The sequence below is a fragment of the Ruditapes philippinarum genome, unplaced genomic scaffold (genome assembly GCF_026571515.1).
Source record: "Ruditapes philippinarum isolate M1 unplaced genomic scaffold, ASM2657151v2 ctg848_1_1_1_1, whole genome shotgun sequence".
NCBI classification, from domain to species: domain Eukaryota; kingdom Metazoa; phylum Mollusca; class Bivalvia; order Venerida; family Veneridae; genus Ruditapes; species Ruditapes philippinarum.
This window is the reverse complement of record NW_026860662.1, coordinates 133,202-159,795: the sequence shown is the minus strand read 5'-3', so window position 1 is coordinate 159,795 and position 26,594 is coordinate 133,202. Positions and strand designations below refer to the sequence as shown.

Below are 26,594 nucleotides of genomic sequence, written 5' to 3'. Positions count from 1 at the left end.
ATATTTTTTTTTTTGAAGCCCAAGAGGTAACTCCGTTTATTGTCCCTTTAATAGGTAAAATATCCACTATTTTACCTTACAATTTATTATAATGTTACAAAAAAACATAAGGGCATTTATATCATATGTTATTTTATAATATATACAATACACAGAAGATATATGTTCTCTTGGGATTCAGAGTATTTCATTTCCACAAAAATACTAACTTCAAAAATATATTGATTTATTTTTTAAGAAGGGAAATAACTGATACAAGGCTAAAATTAAACATTTTAGTAGTTTTCCCCCTTGAACTGAATTATATCACGATATTATCAATTTGGACCATCAACATTATCTTACACGGTTACGTACGTTAATCACTTCTGGTTACCAGCAGAGTAAGGGCAATTGTTCAGCAAATGTAAACATATAATATATGAGCCGTGTCACGACAAAACCAACATAGTGCGTTTGCGACCAGCATGGATCCATACCAGCCTGCGCATCCGCGCAGTCTGATCAGGATCCATGCTGTTCGCTTATCAACTCTATTACAAGTAGAGAAACTGATCGCGAACAGCATGGATCCTGATCAGACTGCGTGGATGCGCAGGCTGGTCTGGATCCATGCGCTGGTCGGAAACTCAATATGTTGGTTTTGTCGTGACGCGGCTCATATCATTAATATTAATTTCACAATGTTGTTTATAGATCAAACATTTGAAGGACAAATTTGCAACCTTAATCTCCATAAAGAAACAAACATAAAGCCTCGGATGATTTTGTTATATACTGGCATCTTATTCTAATATACATGTGCGAAATAGTGCTGAGACCAATGGTACATTATTGGTTACCGTGATTTAATTGTTAGAACTCATGACTCTGCGAACTGGGCGGGCCCTATTCTTCTTTTAGGGAGGAAATATGAAGGAAAACAACATTGAAGCAGGTAAACATAGGTAAGTTATTTCTCTATGATTTTATAAAAATGACTTAAAAACGTTTCTAGTGTTTTGTGTTAATTATTTTGACTTATTGACTGCGGGAAATAGAGAATAGCAGTATCTGATCTTACAAAAAAGTATAAGGCAAGTCAAGGACTGTTCGATTCAAAGAGTATCAGTTAAATAGTTTTGAACTAGTAAAAGAAAAAAAAATATTCTTTTCTTTTCAGTTCATTTCATTTTTTATTGATGAGGTGCCCGATAAAGCTGAGGGTAACTGATAAAGGTAAATTAATCCAATAAGACCAAATTGCACAAAACAATATGTTTTAAGGATAGGGACATTTAAGAGAAGCAACTAAAATTCAAAGAGTTTTGTATTTTTTATTTCAAAGCATCTAAACATCATTAATTTTGCTAATTCCTTTTAGTAAAACTTAATTACTTATTAAAACACCTTGTTAATAAACACCCTGCACATAAGCAGAACAAGCGAAGCTAAATGATATACATGTACACATTTCAACTAAACAATAGAATTAGCGTCTAGTACAAAACTTAAAATATTTAAACAAGCATAAAATGCCACTAAGTAAATGAGAACAGTTTTATGTTTGATGATCATGATATAAACAGGGATACTTCTAGAAATGTTTCATTACACGGCAAGCTTCACATGGAGGTATATGTTAAAATGTTAAGACTGAAAGCAAGCTATACGTGTGAAAATAAAATACACTAAAGTTACAAACTTAAGTCAAACTATTTAATACTATGAAATTATGCAAATATCTTACTAGTGCCGGGATAATAGGATACAACCATCCCCTCCACATGAACATGCACACAGCATTCCTCCACCACATCTCCTCACACCACCTCTATTAAAACACACACACGCACGCACACTCACGTACACACACATACACACACACACACACACACACACACACACACACACATCTTTACATTTCATATACTGACCATAGGACCACCGGATTTCTTTTTCTTTCATTTTTTGGGAAACAAATTATTACCTACATCAGAACACTTTGACATAATAATGTTTAACTAAGAGAAAATAAGAGAAAATGACAAAAACACAGGTCATATTTTGGAAATGTTTTGTTCTGATGTTTGATATATCTATATTAATAATAAATCATCATCGTTCATTAAAATATCATCTACATGTTTATTATTAGTTAATTTTTATTAGAGTCTCAACAATGTATACATTTAATATACATACACAATACAATATAAATGCACATTGCCAATCTATAAGATTTTTAAGAGACTAAAATGATGACTTACTATTTACATATAAAATCTAAAATACCCTAGCTTATTTGGAACCCGAGTTGAGAACATGTTTTAAATAAATCTTCTGAAGTAAATTAAGATACTGGGGTATCAAATACCTTAAATATTCCATACAGGAATTAATATTATAGTCATATTTAATCAAACCAGAATTAGAAGATTAGTAAAGGTATTTTCAAGATATAATTTTTACTAATTAACAATCAATAACTATGGTGATTCTGGCCCAGAATGAAAACAAACTGCCATAAAGATACATTAAAAATGGCGCCTATGTTATTTCTAAGGAGATACGCAAAATTGTTTTACGTTTTTACTAATCTGGTGTATCAAAATAAATTTTCTGTTCTGTTCTGTTATGTTCTGTATCATCCACGATACAAACACTTAATGATGCACACCCATCTCATTATAATAATTTAGGAGATAATCATGAGTTCTCTCCCTTTAATTGGAAGGATTGGTAACCTTTTCGAATTTTTTAAAGGACAGTGCATGCAATACAATGTTTATGTCTGCTGTACATACATGTTTACTAAAGCAGGATATATAGAAAACTTGGTAGAGGAAACACATTAATCTACGTTATATTACCATATAAAATTGACACAAACGGTAAGTGATAAAATTACTCAAGCATTAATTAAACATGATAATTACTAAGCATAATAACCTTCAATTATATGTACAAAAATATATCATATAAAACCTAAAAGTACTTTTATGGAAAAAATAAGCTAATATAAAGAAACCTTAATATCACATAAAATCTAAAACAGTTTCAAGTATGTTGTGAAATGTTACACACATAATGTCATTATAGTTGACGTCGTAATACACAACAACAACAACTTAAACAACTTAAACAACTTAAACAAACAAAAACAATTTTGCAAGCCACATACATTATATAATATTGTAATAACTTTATAAAGCTTTGTATTTTGATACGAGCAACGAAGTTCAAATCGTGCAATCACGAAGTAAAATTTTTAATTCTCGAAGTTGAAATCGTGAAGTCAAAGTGTAATTTCAAGTAAAATTTGCGAAGTAGAAATCTTGAACTTGCCAAGTAGAAATCGTGAACTCGCAAAGAAGAAATCGTGAACTCGCGAAGTTGAAAGTATGAACTCATTAAGATCAACTCGAGAATTCAAGAAGTTAAAATGTCCCAACCGGTATTTTGTACATATATGACTACATTACGTTTGCAAAAGAGGACACGCGGTTCCGGTTTCCGAGTACAACGAAATGTACAGCTAAGATGGAAACAAACGGATATAAAATAGTCCGATACTTCCATATATGCGGTGTCTGAACTGTGCTCTGATAAATTCAATGTGGCTTACTGCTCTGATCCGGAGTGAAAATTATCAACGCCACCACCACTGAATAGTTCTAACCAACTCACTATCGGTACATGCAAGTCACAGAGAGGTACAGGGCATTGCCAAAATATTGGAAGAACTCGGGGTGGTGAAAATAGCGCATCATGCCAGCTTAAACTGTTACCTACCAGGTATGGTTATACAATTTCATATGATATCTAAACAAATAATTTATATTATGCGTGTCGGTGAAATACTAAAATATGTCGATGAGATAAAAATCATATCACACGGTTCAAAACTAATTCCCGTCCTGTTCATTAAAATATATAGCAAAATACAAAACAAAACGGAAAAAGATTTTTATGACTCCATCGGTACGCAATGGCGTCGTCATTATACACCTTATGTTGCAAATTCTGACTAGCCATGAGAGACAAAGATATTGAATGCGAAGTAAGAGTAAAAGAAAAATGTTTATCTTGACAAATATCTCATATTGAAATGCCAGTTTTGATATTTGAGCTTAGAAAATATTAAAATTCTCATTCTTTAGTTAAATAAATTATATTTATTCACTCGAAACAAAGGCATGTTCTCTTTTTTCACGTATTTACAAACGAGATTTGTCGTGATAATCAATCGATATATAAATTTACAACATGCCTTCGTCTTACATGTTTATTTAAACGTTTAACTTATTTAAGATAACTTGTATTCACAGATTTTTAGTTATGTTTCTGTATGTTTTAAACCCATAGACAGTTTGTCTTGTATATCAGTACACAATATATCACAGTGATTATTATAATCCATTTGTAAAGTTAACACGTGTACTATTTAAAGTGATGTCCTATCCAAGAACAAAGCTGTTTTCCTTGGGTCCCGGAGCAAGGCTTTTGCTGAGGGGCGGGAGCTGGTTGGCCTTTCCTTCAGCCGGGGGCAAGTCCATGTCGAATATATTTGTTTGAACAACTTCTCCAGGTAGAGCGTCTTTTGTAGTGATTGGCTCTACGATTGTATTTGATCTGCTCCACAACTTCCTGTTGGTTACGCTCGCGCTGCCTGGAACGCTCGAACTTCCTGACTTCTTAACAAAGCAGACGAGAAAGATAACAATAACTATAATCAGATTGACTCCTCCAAGCACACTGCCAACAATAATCCATTTGTAGTCCTTCGAACTCTCAGCTGTAAATATATAGATCATCTGATAAAAGTTTCAGTTTTAAATCACATAATAGATAATTGTTCTAGTGACTAATTATAAGAAAATGTCGTTTTAAATGTTTACTGTTGGCCATCGTTTCAATTGTGATATTGTGATTGGATTATGTTATGGTGTACTTGATGTTTTTATCCTGAATAAACTTGATTGTCTGTTCTGTATCTTAGCTAACTTAGCGTCTTTTTAAATTTTTAATAAATAAAGGTGGTAGATGTCATTTTCTTAAGATTTATTCCTCAGTAATTTATAAAAAAATAAAAATAAAAAACACGGTATATACTATCATATTCTAAAGTATGTAAGATTTTGTTTTGTTCGGGCACTAAAAATAGAGTGTATTAAACATGTTAAATGAGTGTAGGTGTAATACTAAATTTATTGAACGAGTTGAATAAAATTATGCGAGCCTCTCGCGAATATTATATTATTTCATTCAACGACTTCAATAAATTTAGTAATTAACCTACACGAATAAAATATTCTACTTATCACATAACCAGCATAAGAAATATTTACAATAAAAACAATCTTATTTTCATTTTCTCGCCTATAGTGTTACGCTAACATTAAGCGCGTCTTTACGCTATGTTTGTATCACGCTAATGACGTCACGTCAAAAATATGCACGGCCGTGCAATACCATATTTACGGAGTCGCAAAATCGGTACAGGTGTATGATAAATTGTTTTAGTTGCTTGGTAAGATAATTTTCTTTTTACTTAAATTTTGAAACACTCAGCTCTGTCCGATTGAAACCTACTTCCATCAAAATGATTTTGAAAGAATATGAGAATATGTTTGCTGTATAAATCAGCCCCTGTATTTATACGACGTAAATATCGTTTTCACATTTTAGAATGTGGTATCTTACTTGATGCCTGTGTGACAACGCTCGTGACGTCATTCGTTATTGTCGTGGTGGATGTGGTCGTTGTGGTGGATGTGGTGGATGTGGTAGTAGGTCCGCCGTCTGCTTCTACTGTCATAGAGAAGCCTTTAAACTGTGTCGCAGCATCTGATATAAATACAATGTACACTGTGTCACCTGTTGACTCAAACGTTGGTGTGGGCGTGGTCAAACAGCAAAATTCGCCAAGTTTCGTCGCCGAACTGGAATTTCCTATCAAAAACATTGTAATAAAAGTTTCGTTATACAGCGTATACTGTATAATATTACATGGAAGTCAAAAACAAATTTATCAAGTTGAATAACTTAATTTTGTGACAGCCGGTGTGAACAGTTTAGAGAGTGAAATACTTTTTTTACTTAAGCTAGACTTTGTACGTGACCTACGTTCCTGTATAATTTTCCAGCTCAGTTCACTGATTTTCTTGTAATTCCAGATTTGATTTTTTTTCTAAGTTAAAAGTTACTACAAAATGTAATTAATTTAATCCGACTTGTGGATTTATAATCATTGTGTAAGTAGTAGACTAACCAAGACACTGTCGGGAAACTCACCATCATATACTGTACCGTAATCGTGACATATAACCTTTCCCTTATCTTCAAAACCCTCCAATTCACAGTCTGTTACTTTTAACACAAGTGTATGGTTTGTTAAATTAGTAGAAACAATGTAGTCGTAATTAACATTTCTGAAACAATAAAACAAAGAATGATCATGATTCATCAAACTATTTGCCAAGATGTCACACGGTGAGAAATGTGCAGCCTAATTGGGACTCGAACCCGAGACCCTCGGAATACCGTACCGCGGCTCTACCGACTAAGCTATCCGGTCGCTTCCTAAATAGTCAACAGTTCTGAACCGTGACACAGACATATATAATCATATACTTTAATATGATTTAACTTATATTTTAGGAAATTAAGTGTTTTGCTATACTGTTTCCGTTCGTAAAACTTCAGTAGTTAAATTTAATGAAGACACGTGTTTCTACTGGATTTCTGTAATAAAGTAAATATGCAAAGTAGAACACCCTACTATATAAGGTAATGAGTAATTAAGAAAATCTTACGCTTCATAAGCACCATCCGTATATCCTGGTGAATTTATGGTGACAGCGTTATCAAGAACATTAACAGTCTCGTTCTGTCCTGAAAACATAACATTGTGCACATGAAAAGTGTTATAATAAATGAGCCGCGCCATGACAAAACCAACATAATTGGTTTGCGACCAGCATGGGTCCAGACCAGCCTGCGCATCCGCGCATTCTGATCAGGATCCATGCTTTCCACTATCAGTTTCTCTACTTGCTATAGCTTGCTATAGGGTTTGTAAGCGAACAGCATGTCTCCTGATCAGACTGCGCGTATGCGCAGGCTGGTCTGGATCCATGCTGGTTGCAAATGCATTATGTTTGTTTTGCCATGACGCGGCTCAGATGTTGAACATATTTGAATAGTTAGTTACATCGTATGTTTTAGAATGTTAATTCCAATTCTATGAATGCTAAAATAAAAAAGCCTGTTCGAAGTAATTGTTTCGAAAATTAATTATCGAATTTCGTTTTAATTAAGCGACATATAAAGGTATTGTGATGCGAAATGTAACGTAGACTCGGACACGACGTATTTATTGCTACGAGTACTCCCATTTTGAACATTTTTTATTTATTTATTTTTTTTTCTTTATTCATTTTTTATTTTGAGTTTGGTTTAACGCCGCACTAACACAGTAAATATGGTCATATACTGTTTATATGGCCAGCTTAAATGTCAGAGAGAGACCTAAGATGTCTAAACTGGCACCCGAGTAGAACCACCAACGTTCCATAAGCTATCTGGACAGCTTTCTCACATGAAGAATTCGAATACGCTAGCGCAGCTATGTAACACCCTACTTTGGGGTCAAACGCACTTTGGGGTCCGACCCCAAAGTGCGTTAAACTTCGCACCGCACTTTGGGGTCAAACGCACTTTGGGATCAAAATCGAGAAATTGACCCCAAAGTGCGTTAATATGCTACATATCAACGCACTTTGGGTTCAAGAGGTCTAAAGGTGTCATCTGAGTTCTGCTTAAATACTGAGTACTGACTTATTTTCTATCTGCGACATTGGAATATTTGAGTTGGAGTTCAAGATGGCGGTCAATACTTTATGATGCTTTTAAGTGATAAAAGTTTCATTAATGTTACCACTTGAAATATATAAAAATTGTGTTCATATAACAAAATTATGGTGGCATAAAAGTGACAGTTGCATTTTTTTGTTTTTAGTTTTGTATACATGTTTTATTTTAGTTTTGCATACATATTTTTTCAGTTTTGCATCCATATTTTATTTTTGTTTTTCGCACATATGTTATATTTGTTTTTCATACATATTTTAGCCAATCAAAACAGCCTTCAAATCTCAGCCCATAGTTGAGTATAAAACTAGCAGAGTGGTTAGGTCACATTTGGGCCCATTTTTGGAATCGGCCCAGTCGTTTTCGGCCGGGCAAGTCTGGTTTCGGCAGACCCTTTTCGGCCTATTTTTTTTTATATTATATGTATTTATTTAATTATTGTTTTTTTTATTATATCAGTTATTATTCCATGAATATGCACCACTCAACCCCACCCCCTAAGTTAAGAATTATGAAACTTAGGTCAATTTCTTAGCACATCCAGATAATGTACAGAACTTTATGCCAGGTGTGCCGGCTCAAGGTCGGGGTCACAGCTACAGGTCAAAGGATAAAGACTTGGGTTTCATATCCGCTCCTTATCTCCGAAACCCCATGAAGGATTTTAGGGCACCTGTGACAAATGTTAACCACAACGAGACCATATGCAGAACCTTTCTTTGGGTTACCGCGGATACTAAAAAATGAAAATGTTGGTATTTGCAAATGGATTTGCAAATGGGGTACTGTAATTTACAGATGGCGAAGTGTTTGAAAATGGTGTTTAACAAATGGTGTAATTATCCAAACCTCTACTTTGCAAATGGCGTCATGTAAAAATATGTACGAAAAAACAAAAATAAAATATGTACAAAAAAACTAAAATAAAATATGTATGCAAACTAAAAAAGAATATGTATGCAAAACTAAAATAAAATATGTATGCAAACTAAAAAAGAATATGTATGCAAAACTAAAATAAAATATGTATGCAAACTAAAAAAGAATATGTATGCAAAACTAAAAAAAGTATGTATTCAAAACCACATGTAAAAAAATATCTACGACAAACAAACAAAAAAATGTACGAAAAAAAAAGTATAAAAAAAACAAATGTCAATTTTATGCCACCGTTCAAAATACTCTTGTACAGAAATTGTGTATTCCTAGAAGTAAAAGATGATGCGAAAAGTATCCCGTTCTGTCGGTCATTTACTTGATAACTTTAGGTGCCATATTGAGCCCCATTTTAAATATGTTGGAAATGAAAAAAAAATGCAGTTAATGTCTTTTTCCAAAGAACTATAAATATACTCTATTGCAATGTTCTGGTGAAAATTTTTTTCGATCTATAAATAGTGATTTTTACAAAAAACATTATTAAGCTTATCAACAAACTTAAGGGTTTTTGTAAGCTCCGTAACAACCGTTCGCCAGAGGCTTTTTTATGGGAAATCTTACATATTTCTTAAGAAAGAGCAAACATGAATTTTATAATGTTAAAATAATGGTATCTGAGAAATGTGAGATGCTTGTTATCTGAATAAAGTAGCGTTAACTGTGATATTATTCGTCATAAAAGAAACGAACACTGTAGTATTTGACTTCCATATAAAATACTAATTCACTATAACTGTACTCATTGCCAAAAAGCAACAGATGAAAAAGATGGTTCAGGTAAATGGCCAATGTGTTTTTTTTTTTGATAATATAGAAGAACATCAAAATAAAAAAAGCCTTTAAGAAAAACAAATAAAAGCATAATGTGCCTTTAAAACGTTATTTTTAACCCTCGGGGGAACAATATCCCACAATCCCCTCTATACCCCCAAAGAGAATTTTACATTATTCTGAAGCTCCGCTCTTAATGTGCGACTACTTAAATAGTTGATATTTTTAGTTCTGCCTGTACGGACTACTATTTAAAGCCGCATCTACACCTAGTCAAGTTTCTTATATGTCACATTTAGCTAAATAAATGGCCCTTTCGACATATTATCAGGCACATTTTTTACTGAAATGTCTTACTAAGATTTCCCAGAATTTATACCTTTGTCTATGCTAAGACTATCATATTTCTTAAAAATGTGTAAATAAAAAACGGGAAAATAATGCATTTAGCTGAAAACAATGGAGTTAATAAAAGGTGTACATTCTTTTAAAATAAAAGGAAAGTTTGAGAAAAAAATATTTTAAGCTTAATAATAGATACAAATTCTTTATTTGGTGAAAGTTCTTCACTTACTAATCAAGATCATTTAAATCCCTATTGATTCTACTATAATTCAGGGCACATGTTTGTGTCTATTTAATGCCTTGATTTTTTTGTTTACCATTGGCTTTGACTACAATATATTATTTAAAACATAATGAACTTTATTTTTCTATGACCCCAAAGTGCGGTCGTTTGCCTGATGTTAAAAAATGCATATGTACCTGTTTAACGCACTTTGGGGTCGAAATTGGACCCCAAAGTGCGTAACGCACTATGGGGTCGGACCCCAAAGTACGTAACGCACTATGGGGTCGGACCCCAAAGTACGTAACGCAAAGTGCGTTTGACCCCAAAGTGCGGTGTTACACAGCTATGTAACACCGCACTTTGGGGTCAAACGCACTTTGGGGTCCAACCCCAAAGTGCGTTAAACTTCGCACCGCACTTTGGGGTCCAACGCACTTTGGGGTTCAAATCGAGAACTTGACCCCAAAGTGCGTTAATATGCTACATATCAACGCACTTTGGGTTTAAGAGGTCTAAAGGTGTCATCTGAGTTCTGCTTAAATACTGAGTACTGGCTAATTTTCTATCTGCGACATTGGAATATTTGAGGTGGAGTTCAAGATGGCGGTCAATACTTCATGATGCTTAAGTGATAAAAGTTTCATTAATTTTACCACTTGAAATATCTAAAAATTGTGTTCATATAACAAAATTACGGTGGCATAAAAGTGACATTTGCATTTTTTTTGTTTTTAGTTTTGTATACAAATTTTTTAGTTTTGCATACATATTTTTTCAGTTTTGCATACATATTTTTTTAAGTTTTGCATTCATATTTTATTTTTGTTTTTCGTACATATTTAATTTTGTTTTTCATACATATTTTAGCCAATCAAAACAGCCTTCAAATCTCATAACAGCCCATAGGTGAGTATAAAACTAGCACAGTGGTTTGGTCACATTTCGGCCCATTTTTGGAATCGGCCCAGTCGTTTTCGGCCGTGCAAGTCTGGTTTCGGCCGACCCTTTTCGACCCATTTTTTATATTATTTGATTTTATATAATTATTGTTTTTTATTATTATATACTATTATATAAGTGTCTATTTGGAAAGGGCTGTTGATTGGTGATCAGTTATTATTCCATGAATATGCACCACTCAACCCCACCCCCTGAGAATTGAGAATTATGAAACTTAGGTCAATTCTTTAGCACATCTAGATAATGTGCAGAACTTATATGCCAGGTGTGCCGGCTCAAGGTCGGGGTCACACCTTCAGGTCAAAGGATAAAGACTTGGGTTTCATGTCCGCTCCTTATCTCCGAAACCCCATGAAGGATTTTAAGGCACCTTGTGACAAATGTTAACCACATCCTGACCATATGCAGAACCTTTCTTTGGATTACCGCGGACTATATATTTATATATATATATATATATATATATATATATATATATATATATATATAATATATTATATATATATATATACGAAAGTGTTGTTATTTTTTTGATACCTCCAAAAATGAAAATGTTGGTATTTGAAAATGGCATTTGCAAATGGGGTACTGTAATTTACAGATGGCGAAGTGTTTGAAAATGGTGTTTTACAAATGGTGTAATTATCCAAACCTCTACTTTGCAAATGGCGTCATGTAAAAATATGTACGAAAAAACAAAAATAAAATATGTACAAAAAAACTAAAATAAAATATGTATGCAAACTAAAAAAGAATATGTATGCAAAACTAAAAAAAGTATGTATTCAAAACTAAAAAAAATATGTACGACAAACAAACAAAAAATATGTACGAACAACAAAAAAGTATCAAAAAAAATTACATATGTCACTTTTATGCCACCGTTCAAAATACTCTAGTACAGAAATTGTGTATTCCTAGAATTAAAAGATGCTGCGATCTTATCATTTACTTGATAACTTTTGGTGCCATATTGAGCCCCATTTTAAATATGTTGGAAATGAAATAAAATGCAGTTAATATTTTTTTCCAAAGAACTATAAATATACTCTATTGCAATGTTCTGGTGAAACATCAAGTTTTTCGATCGGACTATAAATAGTGATTTTTACAAATACATTATTAAGCTTATCAACAAACTTAAGGGTTTTTGTAAGCTCCGTGACAACCGTTCGCCAGATACTTTTTTATTGGAAATCTTACATACTTCTTTAGAAACAGCAAACATGAATTTTATAATGGTAAAATAATGGTATCTGAGAAATGTAAGATGCTTGTCACCTGAATAAAGTAGCGATAAATGTGAAATTATTTGTCATAAAAGAAGTCAAAACACTGTAGTATTTAACTTTCATATAAAATACTAATTCACTATAACTGTACTCATCATTGCCAAAAAGCAACAGATGAAAAAGATGGTTCAGGTAATTGGCCAATGTGTATTTTTTGGATAATATAGAAGAACATCAAAATAAAAAAGCTTTTAAGAAAATCAAATAAAAGCATTATGGGCCTTTAAAACGTTATTTTTAACACTCGGGCGGATCGATACCCCACAATCCCCTTTATACCCCCAGTGAGAATTTTACATTATTCTGAAGCTCCGCTCTTAATGTGCGACTACTTAAATAGTTGATATTTTAGTACTGCCTGTACGGACTACTACTTAAAGCCGCATCTACACCTAGTCAAGTTTCTTATATGTCACATTTAGCTGAATTAATGGCTCTTTCAACATATTATCAGGCACATTTGTTACTGAATGTCTAAGATTTCCCAGAATTTATACCTTTGTCTATGCTAAGACTATCATATTTCTATAAAATGTGTAAATAAAAACGGGAAAATAATGCATTTAGCTAAAAACAATGGATTTAATGAAAGGTGTACATTCTTTTAAAATAAATGGAAAATTTGAGAAAAAATATTTTAAGCTTAATAATTGATACAAATTCTTTATTTGGTGATTTATTTGGTGACAGTTCTTCACTTACTAATCAAGACCATTTAAATCCCTATTGATTCTACTATTATTCAGGGCACATGTTTGTGTCTATTTAATATCTTGATTGTTTGTTTACCATTGGCTTTGACTACAATATATTATTTAAAACATAATAAACATTAATTTTTTCTGACCCCAAAGTGCGGTCGTTTGCCTGATGTTAAAAAATGCATATGTACCTGTTTAACGCACTTTGGGGTCGAAATTGGACCCCAAAGTGCGTAACGCACTCTGGGGTCGAACCCCAAAGTACGTAACGCACTTTGGGGTCGGACCCCAAAGTGCGTTTGACCCCAAAGTGCGGTGTTACACAGCTATAACCTATAGCGGCGAGAGACAAGTGGGTTTGAAGACAACGACCTAAACCAATCTGCCGCGGCGCCCGTATGAAATTCCTATTTGATACATATTTATGATCCTCCGCTGCAGTCCAATAAATGTATTGTTTTATTAACGACTTACCTTCGTTCGTAAAAAAATCTTTACTTATCTTCTTATTTCATGTCAGATGTTTAAAATGTTTCAAAATATTTTTTCTTCTAAGCGCAAAACTCATTTATTGTAATAGAAGCCGCGGCATGACAAAACCAACATAGTGGGTTTGCGACCAGCATGGATCCAGACCAGCCTGCGCATCCGCGCTGTCTGATCAGGATCCATGCTGTTCGCTGTCAGTTTCTCTACTTGTAATAGAGTTGGTAAGCGAACAGCATGGATTCTGATCAGACTGCGCGGATGCGCAGGCTGGTCTGGATCCATGCTGGTCGCAAACGCACTATGTTGCTTTTGTCATGAAACGGCTCATATGTGCATAAAATTACCTTTCTATGTTAAAAGTTTTGTTTTTTTCTATGCAAATTAATTGCTATATAGTAAGTTTTGATAGCAGAAAACTTTATCTCAAAACGTTAAATACCGAATATTTTAATTTTTGAAACAATATAGTTTTGCGATTTTATCACTTATTTGTTTATAAAATATTCTAAATTTTCTAATGTTTAAGACCAAAATATATGAAAACCTCTATGGAAAAGGATCTAATTTATTAATTTAGTTTTAACTTTTTATAAAGGCGTCATCTTAATGCTTTAAAAAGCGTCAAGTTGGATACATTTCCCTCTTTTAAATCAAATACATTTCGGACTTACCTCTTACATGTGTTACCATCAAGAAAACTACCAACAAACTGCAGGCAACATAACGTAATAACTCCATTTGCACGTCCGTCTGTTCTCTAATAAACCAGAATAATGCCACTAAAATCACTTACTCACTAAACCGTAAAAACAAAAATCTTCTTATTCTAAACTGATCAAATATTCTAACACGATTTCAAACAAACCATATTACAATGTTTAACTACCTTTGTAATACAAAACAATATATTCTGAAATTACATTTGGTACCAACAATATTGTGGCAGCGTGGTTTACTCTTTTCAAAATTTGACTATAACACCCTTTTCGATCAATGGCAATCTTTAAATATTTTATATCAAAAGTCATTATTCTAACATTATATCTGTGGTGAAGCTGTCAACCTATTTTTTCCACCGATCTAAATGAATTTACTTTATAAAGGAATTCTGAGGACACGTTAATATTTGATATAATCCTGGTACGGGAACAAAAGAGATAGCCAAAGCCTATTGATAGTTTTGTTTTGGACGATAGAAGATACTTAACGACAGTTGCCAGCTTTAGATTGAAAAAGAATGTATTCTGTTCACGAATGGTGTATTAGTTTTAAACATATTCATTACTCGCCACACGATGACGACATATGACGGCATGATCACATATCTACATGTATCTAAACAATTTAATTAGTCTCAGATAGTTGAAAACCATAACTATATCTTTCATGAATACACTGAAAAGTCTTTTGTTATTTATATAAAATATACGTTCTTGTGCAAGATTTTTCTCATGTTAAGAATCTGTACTTTGAAACAAAATTGATAGTAGTATTTAACACGGATTTAGGCAATAATGAGAAAACAAACTTCAAAAAACACTAACAAAAAATGTGTCAGTTCATTTATCAGTAGATACACAATAATTGTCAAGTTAACAGCTAACTGGTTGGAAAAAAAATATGTAAAATTAAAAAATAAAAGCAACAATTTTACCTAAAGTTATATCGTCATTTATAGAACATAAACATTTCCTTTTCTCTTTGATTTTCAAATTATATCATACGTGTTACTTAAACAATATGTATTCATGAAGAAATAAACACTAATATATACAGATTTCCTGCGTTTAAACAATTTAATGAGGGGTGTTAACACTGTTCAATTCATGATCAAATTGTAGACTGGAAATTTCTTTCTTGTCTGTATATATTTTGCAAAAACTTTGTAAATATTTTTAGTACGTAAGTCTGATCTAGTCTGAGTAACAAAATGTTGTTATTTGGCTTAATTATAATGAAGTATTTAGATAATATTTTCACCCATGTATATATAGAATATATACAAACATTCTTTTTTCATAGAAAAATCGTAAGGACAATTTTGCGTTTCAAAGAAAATGTGTTAAATTTTGACTGCTCTGATATGACACCTTTAATTTCTGACTAACTATGAAGATAGAGAATAATAGGATGGTGCCGTGGATGGAGAAAGTTTATCTGGCGAGGCGGAGGAATTTATTGGGTGAGCCGAAGGCGAACCCAATAAGTTCCGGAGCAGAGCCAAATAAACTTTCTCCATCCACGGCACCAATCTATTATTCTATTTATCCTGTCACCATTCTTTTAAAGAATTTTATTAGGCAAACAAACGTTAATCACACTATCGGAAATGTTTCTATATAAACAAAGAAGGCCCGAAGCTTGCATTATTCTTCAACAATGCACTCGCCGGTCTTAGTATCTCCCTGTGTATTTTCACATTGAGGGCGCCATTTTGTTTGAAAAAATGTGATAAATATAAACAATTTTTTGTCGAATTTTGTTGTGAAAACTATCTAGAATGAAAGAAAATGGTCTAACTAAGAAAATGAATTCGAACACCAATATCTTTTATTCAGTCGTTAACGCTGTACAGACGTTGAAAGTATTGTTTACGTGACGTCACAATGTAGCGCCAAACAGCACGTGCAAACAATCAAATCAAGTACGCTATTCTAATGTCGCAAACAAGTTAAGTTTTACATTTATTTCACTTTTAATAATTTTTATTTCGCTTGAAAAATTATAGAGTGAAATAAAATAAACAAACAATGTTTTATTAACGTTTCCAAAATTCGTTATTCTTCACACAGAAAATTTAGCGACAGTTTTTATATTTTTTCTTGAAAAGTAGTCCGGCAAACATGCATACCACGTGATCAAGTGCCGTAGATCAGTAAAAATATACGGCACCTTGTTATCGGGCCGAAATTGATACAAGTGACAGGATAAATGAACATAAACACATTACGCAATTAACACAACATAACATTACATAACATATCATACATTTCATTAACCATTAAACATATTGTACAATGTTGATAGCCAACATGAAAAAAGATTAATAAAGTATTTCTCAGTACAGTAAAGTTAGTTTAAGTCTTCAGTCTCTAAGAAAGGATAAAACGTTTATTGACACGTTCTTAAGTCAAGTCTTAATGGTGGTCGTACGTCCTAGGACTTAGGATACACTCAGGACTTTTTATGAAACACCCGAAAACTTATTCGTATTGAAATATTTCCATAACGTTACTCCTGACGAACATACATGTTATAAAGTTGTCTATATAAAATTGAAACATACATGTAGACATTCAACCTTCACAATATGGCTAATATACATTTACTTTAATCCTACTTTAAATGAAAGGAGAATCCAATAAAATTTTCGTCCCAAACGCCAATAATGCAGAAAGTATTAGGTTTTCCTTCCTACCTTTATTCAATTACATGTACTTTATTGTGATGAAGATTGAGTATCGTTTAAGCTGTTGCTAGGGGCGTGAAGGATGGTGTACCTTACAATAGCTAATATGGACAGACGTTATCAACGCAATCAAACTGGGTCTGTCATTTTTATCTTAAGAATTTTGCTTTTTTTATTGCTCCTGAGGAATTTAGTTTTACCAAGTTTCTTTTACCACGACAATTCACTGGTGCCTTTATACTTAGTTTTAATTTCTTGACTTTGAAATACGTGGCAAGTCAATTGTAGCTTTATTTAAGTGTTTATTTTAAATATGAATCTTGTCTTGTCAATTCCAGAGTGCATTTATATCGTTCTGTTTTCTGCATGTAAACGTTCTGTTTATTATTCCATTCCCTTTTATTCAGAGATCTAATTGTAGTAAAACGGTTTGATGGACACACTTATATAAAATATAATAATTATTAATATTGAAATCTCTTAATACTTGAAACATTCGAAGCTGGGAAAATTCTTTTTGTTAAATGTATACAAAACGGTGATTGATCAAGATGGCCAAAACACTAATCAAGAATGTTTTGTCCCCTTTTTCAGCAATTCGTTCACAAATTATTGTTTAATAAATACATAGAGGATATTGAATGAGTGTAAGTTCAATACTGAATTTATTGCACGAGTTGAATAAAATTATATTACGCGAGCCTCTGGCGAGCATAATATTATTTTATTCAACGAGTGCAGTAAATTCAGTAATGAACTTACACGAATTTAATATTCTATTTATCACATACCAAAAAATAAAGACCGTTTAAAGAGAAATACGTCATTTTTCAATTACGCGCCTATAGTATAACGCTAACATTTAGCGCGTCATTACACTATGTTTGTATAACGCTAATGACGTCACGTCAAAATATATGCACGGCCGTGCAATACCATATTTACGGAGTCGCAAAAACGGCACGGGTGTGTGATAAATCATTCTACTCCATACTACGAATCATAGCCGATGTGCCCTATACGTTCCAAATGAATAAGTACAGGGTCTTGTATTAGAACTAAAAGTTCTGAAGTTCCGACTTTACTATGCTACTATTGAGAAAATCAGCTGCAAGTTTATTATTGGTCAGCCCAAAAATTACGCAGTAATAAAATCATTGTTTTATAATTAATTGTTGCTGATAAACATTGATTAGCGGCCAATGTAATTATACTACAAAGGCTTTTAAAATGCAAAATGCATCATTTTATCATGGGACCATGCACATGCATAGATTATTCATTTAAAGTGCTATATTATATTGTCAAAAACCAATACACCAATACGTTAAGGTTAATGTATAAATGATTTTTATCAGAATAGTGCGTGTTTTACAAACAACTGAGTTACAGACATTTGTACTAGATCAACCTTCGTTCAGCAATATTTTGATTAATCTTTATCATCAGTGGCTTGTGACCACTCCTGCTCAAAATAGGAAAGTTCACACATTTTTCTATTTGCTTATGTAATATATGTATCTTTTGATCCAGTTATTTTATGTAATTCTTTTCGAAAATTATTTATGCTATGTTAAAAAATTACGTTTATACATACATATGTACATGTTTTATTGTATTACTTAATGTAATATTATAAAATATGATAAACAAGATCGACAAGGAAAGGCGGCGTTCAATGAACGCAGCGGCAAGGAGCCCAGGAGGACCCCAAAGAAAAAACGTTCTTTTTACGCGCCAAATGTGACGTCTATTAACGTAGACGTTTGTTTTGTACGTTTACGTCATTTTTATTTATGTATCAACTGAGGAAGCTGAATAAAGCGAAACATGTTTTGATACTTAATTTGTGTTGGTTTTTGATCCAATTATCTTATCTTATGTAATATAGAAATACCTAACCATATGAGCCGCGTCACGACAAAACCAACGTAATGCGTTTGCGACCAGCATGGATCCAGACCAGCCTGCGCATCCGCGCAGTCTGATCAGGATCCATGCTGTTCGCTTACAAACCCTATTACAAGTAGAGAAACTGATAGCGAACAGCATAGATTCTGATCAGACTGCGCGGATCGTTAAAGTTCTTTTATGATAAAACTGTCTTAAGATTTTTTTTGTAGAAATTTCTGCTGGTTAAATGTATAGTAACCGCAACAATGTTTAAGGGGGCAGGGGACATATTCGAATGATGGCCCCGGTCAAATTTTTTAATAACTCAGACATGGTGTTTTGAAGGTACTGATAACTTCTGATATTTCTCTGTCATTGTAATTCTTTCTTGTTTGTGTGTAGGAGGAAATGAGGAAGTATTTTTGGGTTTTTACCCGAAACTAAGCATTTTGGTAGCTTTATATGTATTTCTGACTCTCCGAATGGAGGTGAAAAAGTTAAAAATCAAGCTTTGACAGTTGGCGCCAAACAAGTAAGAAATTTCAGATAAATTTTGTGAAAAATCTAAACGTATGACAGACACTTTATTGGTCATTTCTGAAAATGCCATAGCTTGCACTGTGTGTTACTGATATTTTTAAAGGAATCGGGCGGATTCTGGAGTATGCTGCACCTTCATGAAGATTGCCCATATAGGTATATTTTAGGTGTGATTTTGGCTGGGTGGGGGTAAATATAAATTGCTGTCAGTCATTTTTTGAAGGAGCAATGCATGCAAACTATTATTTTCTTCAATGTATGTCATATATCATTGAATAATGCTGTGCAACTGGTTATCTGCCTGTGAAACAGAATTTGAAATATTTGGAATTGTGTTTCTGGTCACACTGAAATACAAAATTGTTCATTTTTAGGTCCCCTGCCCCCTTAAGGAAATTTTCAAATTTAAAAAATGTGTTGGAATTGAACCAAATGTGCCCATAAACATTCCTTCTACACTTGTTAGTCAAAATTTGAAGTGACTGGTAGGATTTATCAAGTTGTGTAGAGTAAGTAGACTTTCAAGTCAAGGGAGGTAATAAAAATTTGGATTTTTGGCAAAAACTGTACTTCACAGAATGTGCACATTTATCCAGATTAAACAGTTTTATATTGTGCAAATTGACATAATAATGCATAATTGAGCACTTTCAATTGTTACAAATGTATATAATGTCATATAAGTCAACAGTGGTATCTTTACTGCACTTTTAGCTGTATGCCAAAGTAAATGGGGTCTGGTTTGCTGTAAAATTCATTTTGGGACATTAAATGTGGCTGTAATATTGTTTTTCTTGCTAGAATCTCCTTCCAAAAGACTTTAAATACTCTGAAAATACTTTATGGTATTTAAATGAAGGTGGAATACAGAAAAATGACCATCTCACAGGTTCCTGGCACTTGATATTAAGTAAATCATATAACAGGCATGGTCATTGTAATAGTTACTTCCCCTGAAATAGGGTCTTTTTTAAATCTTTGATTAAATACAAAGTAACCGCAATACACACTTTTCGAAGTTAACGTTTAATGCGAAAAACTTCATATTTTAAGAAAATAAAAGGAAACGCTTTAATGCGAATCACATAAAAAATCTTAAGGGGGCAGGGGACATATTCGAATGATGGCCCCGGTCAAATTTTTTAATAACTCAGACATGGTGTTTTGAAGGTACTGATAACTTCTGATATTTCTCTGTCATTGTAATTCTTTCTTGTTTGTGTGTAGGAAATGAGAAGTATTTTTGGGTTTTTACCCGAAACTAAGCATTTTGGTAGCTTTATATGTATTTCTGACTCTCCGAATGGAGGTGAAAAAGTTAAAAATCAAGCTTTGACAGTTGGCGCCAAACAAGTAAGAAATTTCAGATAAATTTTGTGAAAAATCTAAACGTATGACAGACACTTTATTGGTCATTTCTGAAAATGCCATAGCTTGCACTGTGTGTTACTGATATTTTTAAAGGAATCGGGCGGATTCTGGAGTATGCTGCACCTTCATGAAGATTGCCCATATAGGTATATTTTAGGTGTGATTTTGGCTGGGTGGGGGTAAATATAAATTGCTGTCAGTCATTTTTTGAAGGAGCAATGCATGCAAACTATTATTTTCTTCAATGTATGTCATATATCCATTGAATAATGCTGTGCAACTGGTTATCTGCCTGTGAAACAGAATTTGAAATATTTGGAATTGTGTTTCTGGTCACACTGAAATACAAAATTGTTCATTTTTAGGTCCCCTGCCCCCTTAAGGAAATTTTCAAATTTAAAAAATGTGTTGGAATTGAACCAAATGTGCCCATAAACATTCCTTCTACACTTGTTAGTCAAAATTTGAAGTGACTGGTAGGATTTATCAAGTTGTGTAGAGTAAGTAGACTTTCAAGTCAAGGGAGGTAATAAAAATTTGGATTTTTGGCAAAAACTGTACTTCACAGAATGTGCACATTTATCCAGATTAAACAGTTTTATATTGTGCAAATTGACATAATAATGCATAATTGAGCACTTTCAATTGTTACAAATGTATATAATGTCATATAAGTCAACAGTGGTATCTTTACTGCACTTTTAGCTGTATGCCAAAGTAAATGGGGTCTGGTTTGCTGTAAAATTCATTTTGGGACATTAAATGTGGCTGTAATATTGTTTTTCTTGCTAGAATCTCCTTCCAAAAGACTTTAAATACTCTGAAAATACTTTATGGTATTTAAATGAAGGTGGAATACAGAAAAATGACCATCTCACAGGTTCCTGGCACTTGATATTAAGTAAATCATATAACAGGCATGGTCATTGTAATAGTTACTTCCCCTGAAATAGGGTCTTTTTTAAATCTTTGATTAAATACAAAGTAACCGCAATACACACTTTTCGAAGTTAACGTTTAATGCGAAAAACTTCATATTTTAAGAAAATAAAAGGAAACGCTTTAATGCGAATCACATAAAAAATCTTAAGGGGGCAGGGGACATATTCGGATGATGGCCCCGGTCAAATTTTTTAATAACTCAGACATGGTGTTTTGAAGGTACTGATAACTTCTGATATTTCTCTGTCATTGTAATTCTTTCTTGTTTGTGTGTAGGAAATGAGAAGTATTTTTGGGTTTTTACCCGAAACTAAGCATTTTGGTAGCTTTATATGTATTTCTGACTCTCCGAATGGAGGTGAAAAAGTTAAAAATCAAGCTTTGACAGTTGGCGCCAAACAAGTAAGAAATTTCAGATAAATTTTGTGAAAAATCTAAACGTATGACAGACACTTTATTGGTCATTTCTGAAAATGCCATAGCTTGCACTGTGTGTTACTGATATTTTTAAAGGAATCGGGCGGATTCTGGAGTATGCTGCACCTTCATGAAGATTGCCCATATAGGTATATTTTAGGTGTGATTTTGGCTGGGTGGGGGTAAATATAAATTGCTGTCAGTCATTTTTTGAAGGAGCAATGCATGCAAACTATTATTTTCTTCAATGTATGTCATATATCATTGAATAATGCTGTGCAACTGGTTATCTGCCTGTGAAACAGAATTTGAAATATTTGGAATTGTGTTTCTGGTCACACTGAAATACAAAATTGTTCATTTTTAGGTCCCCTGCCCCCTTAAGGAAATTTTCAAATTTAAAAAATGTGTTGGAATTGAACCAAATGTGCCCATAAACATTCCTTCTACACTTGTTAGTCAAAATTTGAAGTGACTGGTAGGATTTATCAAGTTGTGTAGAGTAAGTAGACTTTCAAGTCAAGGGAGGTAATAAAAATTTGGATTTTTGGCAAAAACTGTACTTCACAGAATGTGCACATTTATCCAGATTAAACAGTTTTATATTGTGCAAATTGACATAATAATGCATAATTGAGCACTTTCAATTGTTACAAATGTATATAATGTCATATAAGTCAACAGTGGTATCTTTACTGCACTTTTAGCTGTATGCCAAAGTAAATGGGGTCTGGTTTGCTGTAAAATTCATTTTGGGACATTAAATGTGGCTGTAATATTGTTTTTCTTGCTAGAATCTCCTTCCAAAAGACTTTAAATACTCTGAAAATACTTTATGGTATTTAAATGAAGGTGGAATACAGAAAAATGACCATCTCACAGGTTCCTGGCACTTGATATTAAGTAAATCATATAACAGGCATGGTCATTGTAATAGTTACTTCCCCTGAAATAGGGTCTTTTTTAAATCTTTGATTAAATACAAAGTAACCGCAATACACACTTTTCGAAGTTAACGTTTAATGCGAAAAACTTCATATTTTAAGAAAATAAAAGGAAACGCTTTAATGCGAATCACATAAAAAATCTTAAGGGGGCAGGGGACATATTCGAATGATGGCCCCGGTCAAATTTTTTAATAACTCAGACATGGTGTTTTGAAGGTACTGATAACTTCTGATATTTCTCTGTCATTGTAATTCTTTCTTGTTTGTGTGTAGGAAATGAGAAGTATTTTTGGGTTTTTACCCGAAACTAAGCATTTTGGTAGCTTTATATGTATTTCTGACTCTCCGAATGGAGGTGAAAAAGTTAAAAATCAAGCTTTGACAGTTGGCGCCAAACAAGTAAGAAATTTCAGATAAATTTTGTGAAAAATCTAAACGTATGACAGACACTTTATTGGTCATTTCTGAAAATGCCATAGCTTGCACTGTGTGTTACTGATATTTTTAAAGGAATCGGGCGGATTCTGGAGTATGCTGCACCTTCATGAAGATTGCCCATATAGGTATATTTTAGGTGTGATTTTGGCTGGGTGGGGGTAAATATAAATTGCTGTCAGTCATTTTTTGAAGGAGCAATGCATGCAAACTATTATTTTCTTCAATGTATGTCATATATCATTGAATAATGCTGTGCAACTGGTTATCTGCCTGTGAAACAGATTTTGAAATATTTGGAATTGTGTTTCTGGACACACTGAAATACAAAATTGTTCATTTTTAGGTCCCCTGCCCCCTAAACGCACTTTTAATCAATCTATATATATATCAAATGCCCCATGCATTGAGATGTAATCTATCAACCACAATAAATAATCAGTTGAATTTAATTCATTGCTTGTGAAATGTAATAAAGGCAGCATTAAAGCTGGAGATTGAAGGCAAAGTAGCCGACATGACGAGGGGTTTTAGTAGCCGTGTTACATATTGTACAATACTAACCCTTTCAGTTACGTGCAGAAACTAAGATATTTCGACTCATATCCCATTTAACGCTTCGACGGGAGCGAAATAGAACAGAAGACATTACTGAAAAGTTTGATGCTAAACATGATGCGTAAAGTTTTACCAAGACAGAAGATATACATGTACAAAACTAAGCATATTTACATATCAGATCGATATAATTAGACGATAAGAGTTGAAACCTAACAAAGAATAATATAGCAATTATCTGCTGCCCCATAATGTATAAAATGACACAATTAAGTTAAATATTGAATACCCCAAAATATGAAAAAAAACAACAACAAAATCAACAAGGAGGTCGGCGTTCAATGAACCCTAACCCAAGTTCAGAACTCCATTCATCTCGTACTTAAGATGACTACAGCGTTTCTTAAAATAAGTAATGTAAGAATCATCATGAAGAACGAGGACGTTCATCTTTATATAAAATGATTTTTAGTATGTGTTACACATATATAGCAAAACGTTCCTAAATCGGCATGCTAAAAACATTTCATCACACAATCAACAAACATGAGGGCAACTGAAGTTCTCTTAATATTCCCTTATATGTTGTAGCTAAACTTGTTGTTTGTTGGTACAATATATTTCAATGCTAAATTAGTTAGAGAATAAAGTTACTGTATTTTATGCTATGTTGATATTTATTGTTATAACATACACAGAAAAACGGGCAACACAAAAATATAATTGTTTCGTTTTACTGTTACCAAGGGCCACTTTAACTATTTTCATGCTTCAGGATCCTTTTCAACACTTGCAGTTATGTCCTTGTGTGACTCTGATTCATTCTAAAACGACGACTTGGTCACGTGATCAGTCGGGTGTACAGATCGTGAGGGTAGATCTACAGGTATTGTCCTCTTAAAACAGCGAGTAATCACCACGACAGATATCACCAACATCAGAAGAAATCCTACCACACAGCAGACGACAATTACCCACACTGTATATCCGTTATCGTTTATATTGTTACCTATAAAAAATAACACAGGAGTATGTTAATCTAAATATTTCTTGTTTTCCTTCTTCCATTATTGTCTCATGGCATATACTATAGCATTAAAGAGTACAAATCGTTTACATGATGATTTATTATTACATGTATATACATGTATGAAGCTTAAAGAAACGAATAATGATGACCTGGTAAAGTTTTGAGCTGTAAACTGGCCTGTAACAACAAAACATAGACGAGATGTGTCCCCATGATTGATGAATTAGTTTATCTGCTCTGCTATTTCATTATTAACATACATTTACTTGTATTTGTTGTTTCCAAGCACAGTGAATGAAAATGTTCTGAAACAAAATAATTGCCAAACAGAAAGCCTATTTGATCGTATCAGATATACCTGTGGTTGTGTTGTCTTGATTGTTAACTGAGGTGGTTGCCATTGTTGTTGACATGTTTGATAAGCAACTTGTTGAACTATTATCAGTGGTGGTGGGAATGATTAAAAATAATTCTGTGGTAGTAGTGCTATCGTCTGCAGTAACAGTGGTAACTGTACTGATTGATAAGGAGAATGTTTTGTCATCTGAAGTTGCTGAAAGAAATGTTGTGAATGTACTTCTGTAATTTGTAGATACCGTTGGAATGTTTGTTCATGTTGTTGGTAATTGTGTTAATGTAAACGATTCGGTTGTGGATGTTTTAGTTTCTGTGATAAGTGCGGATGAAGGTAGAGACGCAGAATTTGCGGACAATAAGCTAGACATTGATGATAAAACGGATGTTGTGAGGGGAGTTGCTGTTTGTGAAGTAGTAGAAACAGGTGAAGGAGAATGAATAGAATCAGTACCTGTCGTATAGTTAACAGAAACTGAGGATGACACAGATGTTGTGCTAGAAGTGACAGAAGGAGAGCTTATCATTGTAGTTGAAACTGCGGCTGAAGTCTCAGTGGATGTTACTGGTTCGGATGGATTCTCAGTGGATGGTAGTGGCACGGTAAAACTCTCAGTGGATGGTAGTGATGTCGATGAAGTCTCAATGGATGGTAGTTGTGTGGATGATAAAAAAGGACCATCAGAAACAACAGAAATGTTGAACCATCTATATGTATTAGTATTGTCGGATGTAAACACAATATACGCCGTGTTGTTTGATGTTTGATAAAGTGTATCAGGTTGAATAGTGCCACAAAGATCTGCCAGTATATACTTGTGATTCCCCATTATATCCTGAAGTTGAGACATGTATACGTTCTTATGTTATAGAAATATAATCAAACATAATATAAAAAGTGAAAATATACATCATGTTCGAATATGAAGCTTTCGAACATAAATCCATATTTATATGTTTGGATTAAATAATTTCAAATAAATGTTTATGTTGTTGACAAGCCATAACGATATAATTAATCACATTGCAAAAATGGAAATGATAAAAGGGTACCATCATGTATCAGAACTCTGTCATAAAGACAAACGTTATTTTTGTCTCCGTCCTCCAACTCGAATTCT

The 26,594-nt window shown here is 33.2% G+C and overlaps 1 protein-coding gene across 2 annotated transcripts; it reads right to left on the bottom strand.

Annotated features, from left to right (window-relative positions):
• Positions 1–1,302: 1,302 nt before the first annotated feature.
• LOC132712938 (tolloid-like protein 2) lies at positions 1,303–15,296 on the bottom strand. Of its 2 annotated transcripts, XM_060695373.1 has the most exons (6): positions 15,232–15,296; positions 14,249–14,334; positions 6,798–6,876; positions 6,277–6,413; positions 5,686–5,934; positions 1,303–4,777 (listed from the first exon to the last, which is right to left on the bottom strand). In XM_060695373.1, the coding sequence occupies exons 2-6, from the start codon at positions 14,313–14,315 to the stop codon at positions 4,440–4,442; spliced, it is 870 nt and encodes a 289-aa protein (XP_060551356.1). In that variant the 5' UTR covers positions 14,316–14,334; positions 15,232–15,296; the 3' UTR covers positions 1,303–4,439. The 2 variants fall into 2 exon arrangements, with proteins under 2 accessions (XP_060551356.1, XP_060551355.1); XM_060695372.1 differs by lacking the exon at positions 15,232–15,296 and having other exon boundaries at positions 14,249–14,512.
• Between the last annotated feature and the right edge of the window lie 11,298 nt (positions 15,297–26,594).

Excerpts from the sequence above, each read along its gene's own strand:
- LOC132712938 (XM_060695373.1), bottom strand. The coding sequence starts at position 14,315 with ATGGAGTTATTACGTTATGTTGCCTGCAGTTTGTTGGTAGTTTTCTTG. Across the intron at positions 6,877-14,248 it reads GATGGTAACACATGTAAGAG|GACAGAACGAGACTGTTAAT; the intron begins GTAAGTCCGAAA and ends TTATGTTTTCAG. Across the intron at positions 4,778-5,685 it reads CGTTGTCACACAGGCATCAA|CTGAGAGTTCGAAGGACTAC; the intron begins GTAAGATACCAC and ends ATATATTTACAG.